At 35.4% G+C, this 15,361-nt stretch overlaps 1 protein-coding gene across 5 annotated transcripts in view; it reads left to right on the top strand.

Annotated features, from left to right (window-relative positions):
* Nrxn1 (neurexin 1) overlaps nt 1-15,361 on the top strand; it is a 1,024,002-nt gene that overhangs the window by 986,599 nt on the left and 22,042 nt on the right. For all 5 annotated transcript variants that reach the window (XM_013018013.1, XM_013018015.1, XM_013018014.1 and 2 more), the window contains one exon: nt 10,626-10,713. In XM_013018013.1, coding sequence (XP_012873467.1) covers nt 10,626-10,713 — 88 coding nt within the window. The remainder of the gene's footprint in view (nt 1-10,625; nt 10,714-15,361) is intronic.

The raw sequence follows: 15,361 nt of genomic DNA, 5'->3' as shown, positions 1-15,361 counted from the left end.
TTATTATGTTGCCATTTCCCTCCAGCAAACTCAATGTTTCTATTTGATTCAGTCTTGGAGGAAAACAGAAATGGAGATTACAGAATCAAGTTTCAATAAGGTTTCTTGAACACAGTGGAATAAGAACAATAAGTTTATTTGTGAATTACCATTCTTTCAAATACATCTGGGAGAATTGCCTACAAATAAATATGCTATGCTCATGAAGAATTTTGCCTTTGACATAAAGCCACAGCTCTTCTGTACTGGAAGATACAGCCATGACTCAGTTTTCTCTAAATTTCCTGGGTTTTCTTATGTGAGAATCTCTCTGACATTCTTCGTCTTAGAGCTAATTTATCATTTCTCATGATAGAAAATCTTGATATTCTGGCATTATAAATCAAAGAATATCTGGAGGAGCAAATTGAGAGGGGAAAAGAGATAAGTGAAGTTTGAGAAAAGAAGGAAGCATTAGAGTTTCTCTAGTTCGAAAAGTAAAGTAGCAACTTGGAGAGCCTCTGGAGCACATGTTCTTCGGAATCTGAGACCACTACTCTGTTATTGATACTTAGGTTTATGACAATTACACCAGTCAGTGAGAAAAGAAAATTATCTTCTGAGTTATCTTTCTGTTTACAGTCCATACTTAATGAGAGTTCAGAAGTTCTCAGGATGATGGCATATGTACAGTGAATAGGTTTGTTTTGTTCCTTCATCAGTTTGCGTCACAACAATAATAGGAAAGGGGAAGGGCAGGCAGGAGTAGAAGAGGAAGGCAGGAAGGAAAATGGCACATCCAGCTGATAGAGGCAGGAAAGCCACTTCAAACCAACATGGTAGAATTCAGTGAGACATGTAAATGCAAAACTGGGGAGAGGAAAGCCATCCAAACGATGTGGTTAATTGCTTAGAGATATTAGTGTACTTGTGATCTTTCCTTATCACAAAGTTTTGAATAGCCAAAAAAAAAACACCCAAAGTATAAAAATACTGCGGGAAGAACTCAGCAAAGGTGCTGTCTCATAAAAAGGATGCATAATGCCAGGCTGTCTAATGAAGCTCTTTGTTCTGATAATGTTTGGATGCATTCTGAGGTGCTTCAAAAAGCAATCTCATATTAAATACAAAATATACTCTCTTTATAGAATGTTCAAATGTGGAAGCATGTATTTGTCAGAAAATTCCACCATTTTTGAAGGGAATGTCAATATCTAAAGATCTAGGGAGTCCAGTGCTAGACTGGACTGTCATAGGAACAAAGTGGGATTGTGCACATTTTGTGAGCCAGCTGTATCTATGTAATAAATACCTAATTCATTCCACAGAGTAGATACTATGTTGGAACACATATCTACCTAGCTCATAATTCTGAAAACTATATAAAACTAACTTCCTCACTTTTATATAAGGAGAAATCTAGAGAAGCTATTACTTCTAAACCCTCTCTGCTCAGTTCCCAAATATTCTATTCCTATGCTTGCTGATACAATGAGTAATTTTGGTCATAGAAGTTCACTCCTTTTCTATCCATTTCTATCCCTTCTTGTAATTCAAAGCAGTGAGAATGGGTTAGTTAACATTTATTTTACATCTACCAGAATAACTTACCTCTCTTAGAAATTTCTTTAAACACTTAAAAGTTGACAGTTCTCCTCTATACTCACCTTGCTCATGAATAACTGGAAAAATAACCTGATAGAATGTAGGAAACATAGTAAATTAATATGGAGAATTAAAAACTGCAGTATCAAAGCTCATATTTGCTCAAATTAAATCAACAAATACATACTTTTTAGGCCAGGAATGTTTTCACAAAGGAAACCAGACAGGGTCTTATAACACAGAATTTAGTACCATGAGCAGTTGCAAATTTCTGTGATTTTGAATGATAGAATAGTGACCACTGGAAGAACTTCTCTACTTCCATCCTCAATTTTACAGGTGGACCTGAGATATGACAGTGCGTTGGCTCGGTTAGAGTCAGACCATACTGGTTCTTTCATCGCTATGTGAGATACTCTCCTCTTGAGATAGCTATACTGGTAGTGGAGATCATATAAATAAAATAGGAAAGACCAAGAAAAAAGAAAGAAGTTAAATTGCTTAAAAATTTAAACAATTGCTTAAAATTAATAGTTGTAGAAAAAGTTAACATAGCCTTGCTTCTTCTTGCTTAATAAATTATCTTCTTCCAATTTTTGTATAATTCTGTCACTCAGAAGCATCTAGAAACTTTTTATGAATGGATAAATACATTAATAAATGGGCAAATGTGTGGAAGAATCAGTGGAACGCAATTGTATAATTACATGTTTCCTTTCATATTTTCTTGGTCAGAATGATGATTGATGATAGATTTCAGACAAACCCACAATTATATTTTGAAAGAAAACATCATATAGGCAAACTGTCCTTGGAATTTAATTAAAATGCAAGACCATGGAAAAAAGCATGGGGATTTGGGAAATGGCTTATAGGAAAAAAAAAAAAAAGACGGAGAAAAATGATAGTCAATTGTTCTTTCTCAGTCCTCTCTATAAAGTAGGCTTTATCTTAGTGCTTACTTGAAGGCAGGAATACTTCATAAGAGCAGGCAGACCAACGTATTGCAAGACATTTTTAGCTCCGTCTTCCTTGTAACCTTCAGTCATTCTCTCTTTCAGTAAAAGATAATGTCACTTTTTCTATTTCTCTACCATGCATTTTCAGCAATGGAATATAATGTGGAAACCAGTTATAAGATTTTGTTGTCACTTCCAGAGATGTTACAAGGCAGATAAAAAAAATCTCTGAAAAAGTCGGATCTTTTCTGCCTCAAACTCTTAGGAGTTATACTCTTGGAGAATAAACCTCAGGTGCTCACTTGCATTGTGAGACTTAATTAGCTATAAATGAATATAAATGAATAATATTATAAATGAATAATCATGATACATATACTTGGTCACGAAGAGATTTGTAGTGAGCCAAGAATAGATGACCATCAAGAATAATTGTTTTAATGTAATAGCCATAGCAAATTCAAGTGTCCTGTATTTTTCTTTGTGTTTTCTAGTTACCTCATATCCTTTTCTAAGAATATTTATTTAGTCTTATTAAGTAATTATACAAAGGGGTTTTGATTCCAGAAGTCAGGTTATAAGTACAATGCATTTTAACTGATGTTACCCTTTCCTTCCTTCACTCCCAACTTTCCTCCATCCCTACACTCAAGTTATAAAGTTCAAATTTTACATAGCATATTTAGACAAAGAATCACAAAGGTCTGCTTCAGAACAGAGAAAATACTTGACTGCTAGACTACAACATGATTCTATGTCTGAGCATTTTTTTCATGGAACCATGAAAACCTGAATCTAGAGATCATGCTAGTTGATTGGCACTTTGCAATCAAGAAGTCTGCTTTGGCCTCATTGAGGTTTTTCAGTTCAACCCATGTGACTAATTGGTCCATTCCATCCCAAGGGTTGGACTAAAAATTCCTACTGACACAGCTAAGAGCCAGGATTTACATTTGTAACTATCTGTTGGCATTTATTTAATTTGGAGATGGCAAAATCATGTCAGAAAATGCTTTATTCAAAGCCAGAACAAGCCCAATGTATATTTGATTATTCCCATAGTGTAGTGTCTTTTGTAGTAAGTCAAATCCTCTACTTGCAGTATTATATCCCCATATATATTCTAATTATTTAGACAATAGGAGAACTGATTCTTCTGATGCTTCCTGAAACTTCCAATCTTTTGACTGTTCCTCCTTGCGTTGCCTAGACTACTAAGTGGAAATTCAGTATGTGCATTGGGACTATAAGTATTTTAAATAACTATGTGTTGCCCTGTTTTAAACATAGTCTCCATTTTTATGATTAATTGAAGATTTGCTAACTTGCATACTTAGGCATTAAATAGGTAGAAATCCTTTTTTTTCTTTCTCTTATTGATTTCTTAAAATGATTTTTACTTTTTGTGCAACATTATCCCCTCATGTCTGTTTTCCAAATGTCAGGGTAACCAGTATCAAATAAACATAAAAGTGAAGGTCAGACTACATGCAGAAAGCATGTGATCTCTTTTCCATAGTGGAGTTTTTCTACTCAACCTTATTTAAAAAATTTTTTAAGCTTTATTGTCAACGTGATTGTTATAGTTACATAAGTAAGGTAGTGAGTACATTTCTTGTTGAACTTGTTACTTATTACCTCACCCTCATTTTTGTCCCTCTACAACCCCATTTTAACTGCTGAGAAATCACTGCGTACATTTTTAAGCAGCTAAAAAAACTTTCAAGAAAATTGAATGGCTTTCAAGTTTGCCTTTTTCTCAAGAAGACATCTGAATGATGGTCACTTTTTGTAATGTTCTTGAGCACTTGATTGATAAAGAGTATTAAAGAAATGTGAAAGCTGGTTGCTTTCCGGGATAGTTAAGCTTTGTACTAAATATTTATGAATGTCCATGTTCACACGTTCAAATGGGGTAAATCCACATAAAAATGAGTTGACTTTTTTTTTTTTTAGCAAACTCTTAGCTATAATAGTCAGAATAGCTCTACCACCATTGTTTGTTTGGGGTAAGTATTGTTGAATACAAAATTAAGAAACAGATACGGGAACATTGTTACATTTCAAGAAATATAAGCTATTGTAATTAACTTATATTAATTAGTGATTTATTTATCATCTTTAAAGTACAGTGGGAACAAAATCTATTGGAAGTAGGAACCAAAATTTATATCTTTATATCTATATATATAATATATAGTGAATATATTTTTATTCCCCCTTCCAAAAAATAATATCTATTATTGAGATGCTTAATTCTTGTTTACTAATTGTTCCTTGATATATTGGTTATTCATGTGCTGGAACTAAAATTTGTCCTTTAAACATTGAAACTCGTTTTAAAAAATTGTTAAATAGGGGGCTGGGAAGGTGGCTCAGTGGTAGAGCGCTTGCCCTGCATGCTCGAGGCTCTGGGTTCGATTCCTCAGCACCACATAAGCAAAAAGAAAAGAGCCAGAAGTGGCACTGTGGCTCAAGTGGTAGAGCGCTAGCCTTGAGCTGAAGAGCTGAAGGACAGCGCCCAGGCCCAGAGTTCAGGCCCCACAACAGGACCCAAAAAAAAAAATTGTTAAATAGGAAGCAATGAGACTGACATTTTTATATAATGTCTGCTACTTGAGAAAAACAACAAGAACTAAAAATTGATTGAAACAATGGAAACTACCCCAATGCTTATACAATGTCTAAATTCCTTTTGCCCTTTTACTCAATATAGTCGTATATATATGTTTGTGTAAGTGTGAGTGTGTGCTAATAGTGTTTGAACTAAGGCTGTGTTCCTCCTCAACAGGTGTTACACTACATGAGCCATGCTCCAGACCACTTTTGTCCACATCATAGGATTACTGATTAGTTAAAATACTGATTTGGTCAAGGAATTCATAGCTCATGCTTATAATCATACATATTCTGGAAACTGAGATCTGGGGAAGCCAGCCCAGGCAGGAAAGTCTGTGAGACTTTTGACTTGAATCAACCACTAGAAAGCCAGAAGTAAAAAAGCTCAAGTAAAAAAGCACCAACATAGAGGGAAAACTTAAGAGACAGAACCGAGCCTTGAGTTCAACCCCTAACACATATGCACACACACACACACACACACACACACACACCAAATTTATTTAGATTTAGATTTAAGTTTATCAAGTTCATTATTCTTTGGGAATTCTACATTTTACAATTGGGCTATTTTTTGTTTGTTTTCTTTTTCCTCTTGATGACAACTGTGGCTTCTTCTATCTCTTAGAAATTTCTTGTTTCATAGGTGGATGGACTGAACTTGTCTTGGAGAATATGTGACTCTGACTTTGTTATATGTGTTTCCAAGGAACCTAACCTAATGATAAATCTTTTCTGAAGTAAATTAATCTGGAGAAACTATTAGATTTCATTATGGAGAGTAGGTCTTCATAGACCAAAGCATTACCAACAAGTCTCCATCAGTTAACTAAATAGAACATTCTTGTTTTTGCACCACATATGTGATCACAATTACTTAAGATGATAGGTATATTTTACTTTGTATTTGGATATATCAGAAGATAGAGTGTAGCTGTTCAGAAACAAAAGTTAAGACTTGTTTTATACAAATAAAACTCATAGTGGGTATCTTATAGCATAGTTGGAATTTTCTCTTTTCCTCCCAAAGTACCTTTTTTACCTGCTTGAGGTTATTATTATCATTTTCATTATCTTTACCATTATTGACTTTTGTCTATTTTTTTTGTTTGGTAGTGGTTTTCTATTTGACTGTTTTGTTTCATTTCATTCTTCTAGTAATGGTCTTTATTGGCCAGCATAGCTGTTTTTTCATGAGAAATAAACTGTAGGTATGGGTATGTGGTTCTTAGTAATGATATTAAATACTAGATTTATTCATCTTTCATTATATTTTTTTAGCCACATAGATTTATAGTTGGGCTGTCTTTGAAAGTGAGAAGCAAATATAGAGTAAATTAATGACAGTATGAATTCTAAGTCTACCTGCAAGAAAGAAAGGAACAAAGACACATCAGTATTTCTGGAGTTCCTAAACCATCAAGTAGTCTTTCCCTAACATCATTGAATATTAAGTAAATTGATCTGACCTTTGTACATACAGTAAAGAGTTCTTTCTCCCCAACCTGATTACACTTTTCTACAATTACCACCTGTTAGTGCGTACATGCAGAGAATGATGGATCAAGTTGTGGAGCTTTTATTTCTTAGTCTTTCCAAGTCATTGTTTTCCTAAAGATAGAGCGAGTTGAAGTCAGTAGATATTTTAAACAGGAACAGATGTGTGCCATGTGCATTCATCCACCCCTCTCCATGTGGGAAGATCAGCCTGATGCTTTGACCTGTGAGTGGTTAAAGACACAATTAGAGACACTTTTGTAAATGGACTGTTATGTAAAGCTAATGCTTTGGCTTGATCACTATTCTGTCTCTTACAGCAGGTTGCCACTTTTCTGAAAAAGGTTGTGAACATCCAGGAGAAGTATACTAAAGAATGGAATTGATTAATGTGACATATTTGAGGGTTTTTCCTACCATTCTCTCCCCAGTAAGTCATAGAGAGACAGCTTCAAACACGGTGAATTAAATTTAAATTACACAGCCTTGGCTAGAAGATTGTTCAGTTAATTCCCCTTCGAAAATGAAATTTGATTTTCCCCCTTATAGTTGAACCACTTTCTGATTTTTCATACTGTGATGATTTTCTGCCAAGGTGTCCATGGATTTGAGATCTTTTATTCACAAGACTAGACTGGTTTCTAATTTTTGTAGGAAAATAATAAATGAAAATGAAGAATACATATGCATATTTATTACAACAGGAAAAGTATATTAAAAACTAAAATGCAGCTTTACAAGAATGTTGTATTACTATAATGATTTTTTTTACTAAAAGAATGTTATACAAGATTTTATCCTGTGATATTTTTTGTTCTTTTATTTATTATGAGATAAAATACTGAGGACATTACATTCTTTGTTTGTGGTGAAATTATTCCAAAAGAAAATAGCTTGAAAGGCAAATTTGACTGGAATCATCTGAATAAGTGGATCTGTACTAAACAGTAGCTACTAAGTCACAGATTGGCAGCCCATGAGTTTAATTTAAGAAATAACCCTCTGTATTCATATTTAATGTTTGCCTAAGTCACAAGTTGAACCCACACTATCAGAGATGGTGATTTCATGCAAAAAGGATCACAATAACTACTATATATGTAAACACTAACATGGGCTCTTGGGATGAACGTAATTTTTATGCAGAACTTTCCATTTAAGATATACAACTGTATTATTTATAATCAGTGCAGAACAATTCCAAGTCATGCTACTTTCATGAAATATCAAAAACCATGTTGAGTACATGAATGTTTTTGATGAACATTTAAAAGTTGTTTTTCTCTAGATTCTTTTTCTGGAATGATTTAATCCTTAAAACAACAGACCTTTTAAACCCTCCATTTCTTTTTTTTCAGGTAAGAAAAGTAAAGCATAGAACAGGTTTAAAATTGTCTTAATTTTGGCACAATTGACGTTTTAGAGAAAAAAAATTTTTTGCTAATAGAGATTGGTGTGCATTTTAGATCATTTACCAATATTGCCGGTCTCTATTTACTAAATTACATCCCCACCTAGAGCTTAAAATACCTCTGGACTTGACAACAATATTTCTTTGGGTAGAGGAAAGAAAATGAAACAGAATCCCTGCTTAGACAGGAACAACTGGCTTGCAATATTTAATCAGAATATATATATATATATAATATATATATATATAGAGAGAGAATATGACAACAGTAACACTTTGTTAATTATATGTATTTTAAAATCTTCAAGAAAAAAAATTAAGGGATGGGAAGGGGAAACAAAGAGGAGGCAACAATGCTTGATAGGAAATGTACTTGTTATCTTGCCCATGTAATTGTAACTCCTCTGTACGGTATTCACACAATAAAAAAAAAAGAAAGAAAAAAAATTAAACGTTCTTTTGCAACTTATTCAAATTTCACTACTTAATTTAATTTTGATTAATTCAAAAGTGTTTCCATTTGGGCTGAGTATAGAAGTAGCTTTGCAGTTATGTTGGCCCTAGAATAAAGTTGATTACTGGAACAATTGCCCTGCCAATCCACATAATCCAATGGCTTGTTTTTGTCATGGCAATTTGGATGTTATCCTGCAAGGTAAACTAGTACCAAGAGAAGTTCTGATGGGTCTTTCCTTTTAGAGAGTTAGGTGCATGACTACCTAACATTTGCTGATCGTTTTCACCATTAGCCATTATATTCCCAGGAATCAATAGTTTGAACTTCTACATACATACAACATAACAACAACAAAAGCAATGAATCCCCAAATCTTCCCAGAAGAACTAAAAGCAACATAACACAAACCTGTCTCAAAATGCTCCTTATCGGCTTGTATTTATTTCACGTTACATTGTGAAGCAATAACATCTGTATTCTTTTCTTGTTAAAAAGTTTTAGCAAGGATTTATTTTAGTATAACAGGGTAAAATAGAAATAGAAAAACAAAGAACTATTTTCTGTTCCCCACACAGGAAATGGGAGTTAAATAATTTAAATTCTGTATTCTTTAAAGATCCTTCACTTGAAAGATTGTTAAGCCTAATATGTGCAACTTTTCATTCCTCTAGGTCTTAGAATATTAGAATTTGCTTTTTATAAAAATGTATACTTTAATCCCTGACATTATATTAGGCACTTTGTTAATACATGCAAGTCACATTCTATTTCTGCTTTTACTGTATTATTTGAATTCCACTTTTTTTTTTTTTAATGCCTGAACTGGGGCTTGAACTCAAGGCCTGAGCACTATCCCTCAACTTTTTTTGCTCAAGGCTAGTGCTCTACCATTTGAGGCACAGCTCCTCTTCTGGCTTTTTGGTGGTTAGTTGGAGATAAGAATCTCGTGGATTTTTCTTTCCTAGGCTGGCTTCAAACCAATTGTCATATCTCAACCTCCTCAGTAGACAGAATTACAGGCCTGAGCTACCAGCACCCTGGTTAGCACCACTTTTAAATGAAGAGTCATCCAATTTTGCTACTGAATATCCTCTCACCAACCCAAATCTTAACATGTAGCAGAGGGAATGAGATATTTTTTCTTCTTGTATCCCAGTCTTTGTCTGTTCTATTCTAGCATCAGCCAAATCTGATATAAACCTCCACACCATCCACACAAACACCATGCTGACTTTACTGCTGCTAGTAAGTGGCAGCGATAAAACAACCTTTGATGCTTGTCAGTGTGTTGATTATGTGACTAACTGCTTGAATTTATGCAACTGCTTTTCATTAAAGTGAGTGTTATTTCTGGGGCTGTAAATGCAATGAAGCAACTGGATGCTATCACCTGTCCCACATCATACTTCTCATTTTTTATGAAACTTAAATGATGGAGAGGATGAGAGAGAAACAATACCCACTCTCTGAGTATAGTAAAAATGAAATTTGAGTATAAAAGCTCAACTGAAAAGTACCTTCAATACATTATATTTACTGCTCTTTTCTTAAAAAATCTTCACATCTGTGAAATCTGATTCTCTGCTTAATCTGTGTTTCCTAATAATGCCAAGGTACATTTCAAAGATTTATCAAACTCTACCTGGTCATGAATATAAGAGGTGATGGTACTTCTGGTTTCACGAAGCCAAGCACAAGTACTACATAAAACTCACTGATGCACACATTGTAGCCCTCCAGGGCCGTCATAAATTTCAAATCATCCATTTCCACCAGGTTGTTTTAAACAGCTGTAAGCTGCTGGGTGCCACTTTTTCTGCAATTGAATGGATGGATGTCGACACATTGGCTACCACCAACCAGCTCTATATTCCCTTGTGAAATAAGCTGCGATCAAGTTTTCACCTATCTGTGGATATTTCCATGGGGGAGGGAGGATTAAGATAGGTGGCTGAAGTTTTGTGTCTTTTGAAAGGGAAATGATTGGATTTGGTTTCTGAGACTCTGAGATAACTCTGCAATTCACCTGTCCAATGAACAAGGTAAAAGGAATCTTAGAATCCTTGAGATTAATCTACTGACTCTGATTCCTTTGCAGACCACAGATGACATCCTGGTGGCCTCCGCAGAGTGTCCTAGCGACGATGAGGACATTGACCCCTGTGAGCCGAGCTCAGGTGGGTTAGGTTAGTCGAATTTTTTTTTCTTACTTCCTTGGCTTTACTGTTGCATGATACATTTTTTAGAAGAGCCTGCCTTCGCATGTAGAAAGATACAGTGGTGTATTGAGAGAGAAGGGCCTTTGCTTCTCTTGTGGATGATTCTTTACCCCTCCTTTTAAGAAAAAGTGTGTTTTAAAAAAAATAATACCACCAAGAATATATATTTCAAGAAAGCAATGGGTGACAGCGTACTGAGTGCTACCTTAATACTTACTCTCCATGCATTCCTGACATAATTTTCCATACAACAGTATAAGGGGCTTTCCTTGGGGTTGCTGAGTAAAATTGTCAGGCTAAATAAAAACAAAAATTACTATGCACTGTGCAAAATTATTTGACCTTTCTACGGACAAAAAGTCCCCAGCATTCACTTTGCCAGCAAATTATCTTAAGTGATATATTTCCAAATTGTGGAAACAATTTTATTATGGCTGAAATGAAAAAAACAGCAGGTTAGACCTTGAGAGATTAACGGAGAAAGTTTGGTGAATTGCCTTTTTTCTGTCAAATTCAAGCTGATTGTCTTTATTGATAGATGATGCATAATTTCTCCTCCTCTTTATGATGTTTGCATCCCTTCTCATGTGACTGACAGGTAAATACTGTTTCCATACGAAAGGTTTGTGCCACTTAATGGAGACTGAGGACTCTAAAAATAAATGAATCGCAGTCTGGATTTGATTCCAGATATTAAGAATACCAAGAATTCGAGTCCTTTCCATTTCTTTTGTGAAGTGCTTAAAATAATTTCCTTACTTGTGATAAGACCCAGCACGATCCGCTAGCTCATGGTTTTCATGAACATTACCAAGAAGCTTGGGAGAACTACTGGCCACCACAGAATAATTTGCATTCTTGGTAATCTTGGTATTTTTTACATAAACTCATTCATTCTGATATTCAAAAAGAAAATAATCCTGGAGGCCCAGACTCCATTTTCTCTTATTGAATCTTTCTACTTCATTCAACATGGCTACTAGATTCAAGCACTTAGGAGCAGCTGCTGTGTAATGTGGGGAGCAGGAACTCTCAGTCAGCACCAGTGGGGTGGGGTAGGTATGACTGGCTGTGTACCTACCTCCTTCCTAGACTCCAGCCCGTAGACAGAACTCTCAGCTCCCCAAACATCAGTCGTGGTTAATTCTTACATCTCTGATGATCAGATATTAATGTCTCCTGCCTCATTGATCTCTACAGTCAGTTCTTCTTGGTTATATAGACAGATCTGGTCCTTGGCCATCTCATAACACCATCCTGTGACCCTTGGCCCTTGTATTTGTTTTTCTTGGTATTCTTACTATTCTGTATGCCACTTAAAAAATGGGGAGGCATTGCTTTTTCTGTCATGATATTTCTTCCATTTCTCTGCCTTTTCCCACCCTCAGTTTCTGCCCCCCCCCCATTACTCCTACATTCATAGGCCCAACTCCAATCTTTCTGGCATTAATCCTTCACACCAGGATATTCTTCTGTCTCATTTTCTCTGACATCTGCTATTTTGTTCTGTTTCATCTTCTCTGACATCCTACCTTGAGATTTATTTCAAAATACAAGTCTAGAGAATGTGTGTGTAGATTATATATCTATCTCTATCAATATATATTTATATTTATATATATATGTGTGTGTGTGTGTGTGTGTAGTTGAGTTTGCTTGCATAAATTAGTGTGCTTTTGAAGATGGTCTTTGTCAGCAGTTTATATGCTACACAAACATTAATGAGACTGTAATTACAGATCTTTCTGGTTTTCCTCTGGCCTGTACTCCACTTTGCTGGCTGAATCTAGGCTATCATTGTCTTTACACAGAGGCCTTATAAGTAGCTAGTACTCCAATAGTACTTAAACTGTTGCTTTTTCATTTCTCTTAAGCTAAATGAGTCAATTATTCCATCCTTGTTTATAGGAATCCATCATTTTTTCGAAATTGACTAGATCAGAGTCCCTGACTTTCTCTGTGGAAACTGGACCTAAGAAACAGGATGATAGAGTGGAAGGAAAAGACATGAAGGAAAGGAGAAAAATAAGGAGATCATTCCTTCCTTCAGTGTTTTACCTCTTACTCTTTAGTTTTGAAGCCATCAATTCCTGTTGAAATTTCAAATTTTGTCATAAGCTGGTCTTCTCCCCTTACACCTTATCCCTTCTCCTTAGTCTTGAACGTGTATTACCATTGTTAGGAAAGGGAGTGGTGAGGGTATTAGAATAAAGAAAGAGCAAACAACGAACTCAACAAAGCAGATCAACTTTAATGAAGAGTTGAAGAGTTAATGGATGTGCTATGATGACCCAAGGAAAGTCATGAGACAGAAGGCATGGCATGCTGGGGGCTGGGATGGAGGGACTTGAGTAGTATCCTGGGTGAAGGTGGCTGGGAGTATAAAGGTTTCCAGACAGGCTTTGCAAGTTTTTGGTTCTGGCCTGAAGTAATTTAGGCAGGCCTGGTTCTACAAGCCTGTTATGCAAATCCACAGAGCAGATCTTGATTCAGCTAGGTGTGGGCCGCTTCAAGAAATTCAAGTGTCCTTTACCTGGAGAGGTGGGAGAGTGGACTTTCACATTTTTGAAATTGCAGATTCCCATCCACCACAGTCAGATTCTCTTTCCCCGTTGCATCTTGCATGTGAAATCTCTTTCTCCTTTGGCTTTTCTGTCTACCTCCCCATGATTTTCTCCATCCCTTCTTTACTACCACCTGGCTACAAAATACTTAGTTATATGATATTTATTTCTATTCTTCCAATTATTATTTAAGAAGAAGGATATTTTCTTTTATCTTGCTTGAATCTGAATGTCAGTTCCACTGTAAGATCCCTCTCTTAAGGCCTTTGTTCACAAATGTACTCATTTTCCAGCATCTCTTTGCTACTTTTCTATTTGTTGAAAACACATCTACATGCATAAAATAATTTCATCAATAATTACCATTGCTCAAGTTTGGAGGTCTTGGGTACTGTGAGATAGATATTGACAAAAATAATTTTTGATAAAAGATCAAGTTTTGGAAAAGTGACTTTTTAGAAGACTAATATACTGAAGTATGTTTTCAGAAATGAACGTTTTTGTCTTCTCTGAACATACTTTAAAAAATTCTCTAAGTAACTGAAAATAGTTATTTCCAATAAGTGAAATATATTTTTTTAAGTTCATTGCCCTAATCTTCTGGATATTTCACCCTCCCTGGGATTTACACATGAAAGTTTTCTCTTCACTCAGACCTAACCCCAATTTCAAAAATAGCATTTCCAATGCAAATGTACCATGCTCTCGTTATTCCTAAGGCTGCTAATGAAACAAATAAGTACAAAAAAAAAATCCTAGCCTCTTCTTGAACACCAATAAATTACACCTTTTATCAAGTGTTCCATAAGTTCAAATTACAGTATGGTTCCACTTAGAACTCTTAATGAAGAGGAGAGTTTTTTAGTTATCAATTCTATTATTGTTCGAATATTATTGAGCCCTAATGTAAAACCACTTCTGTGCCAAGCCCAGAGAGCAAAAATGGAGTTTATGCCTGGAATTTTCTTCTATCAAGGGGGTATTCTACCCTACATCCCATTTTAGTTACATTTTTTATTTTTTTTTCTTTTCTGTTTTTTTTACCTTGGGCAGTAAAATATCACTTAATTTTTCAAGAGTGCTGCAAGAATTAAAATTAACATATTCAATGTACTTACTATAATACCTGGCATAAAGTACAGCACAAATGACAGTTTTTCTTTTCCTCACTTCAGTTACATAAAAATAAAATTCTAGTTATTTTTTCCCCCTTTATATAATGCTGTTGCTTTTCCTGGCTGAAAATTGAATGGGTAACTGATGAAAATACTCAGGCCTCCTGATGGGAAGTAGACAGAACTGGACCTGTAGAAACTAGAGCAGGCATGACCCCCTGAGTGACAGCATATGGAACTTGGCTATACTTGCTTCCAGCTACCCTGTCCTGCATGATGATCCCTGAATGAGAAGGCCACATTGGTAAGGAGACCATGCAATTCAGGCATGTGCCTGAACCCCAAATATGATGTCATATACAGAAGAGCAGCAGTCACGGGTCCTTACGTCACAAACCACCATTGTCCTAAGTTGCCTGGCTTAGGCTGCTAAACACATGACAGAAGGATGACCTTTTCCTTACAGTTTCTCAGAAAAACAAAAACAAACAAACAAACAAAGCTTGCTTCTTGCTCCTTCTGTGGTTGTTCCTCAGCCAAGATACATGATTGCCAAAATGAATGTATTAATATATAAAAGCAGGCTGAAGAACATACTTGCTTATAAGTTGTGTTCATTGTTCCTTGTTAATTACCATGCATATTCTACACATACATACGTATTTTTGCCACCTCTCTTTTTTATTCACATCAATGGTCTTGCTATGGCATCCAGCTTGACCTCCCTGCTGGAATTTTGATCCTGTGCCACCACAGTTGTCTGAGTTTGGTTCTATTTCTGTATAAAACCTTTTCTCAAACCTCATAGGAGTGCTTAGAAAAAGTATTTTTATGTGGAGATCAAGAACCTCAAATGAAAATAATGAATTTCTCAGCCTGGGAGCCTCCCGATGATTATCTCCAATTTGCCATTTATTACCAAAAGAAGAGATTGAG

Source organism: Dipodomys ordii, unplaced genomic scaffold, assembly GCF_000151885.1.
Source record: "Dipodomys ordii isolate 6190 unplaced genomic scaffold, Dord_2.0 Scaffold37, whole genome shotgun sequence".
In the NCBI taxonomy this organism is placed as follows: domain Eukaryota; kingdom Metazoa; phylum Chordata; class Mammalia; order Rodentia; family Heteromyidae; genus Dipodomys; species Dipodomys ordii.
Note: the sequence above shows the minus strand (reverse complement) of the source record. Positions and strands in the feature narration are given on the sequence as shown.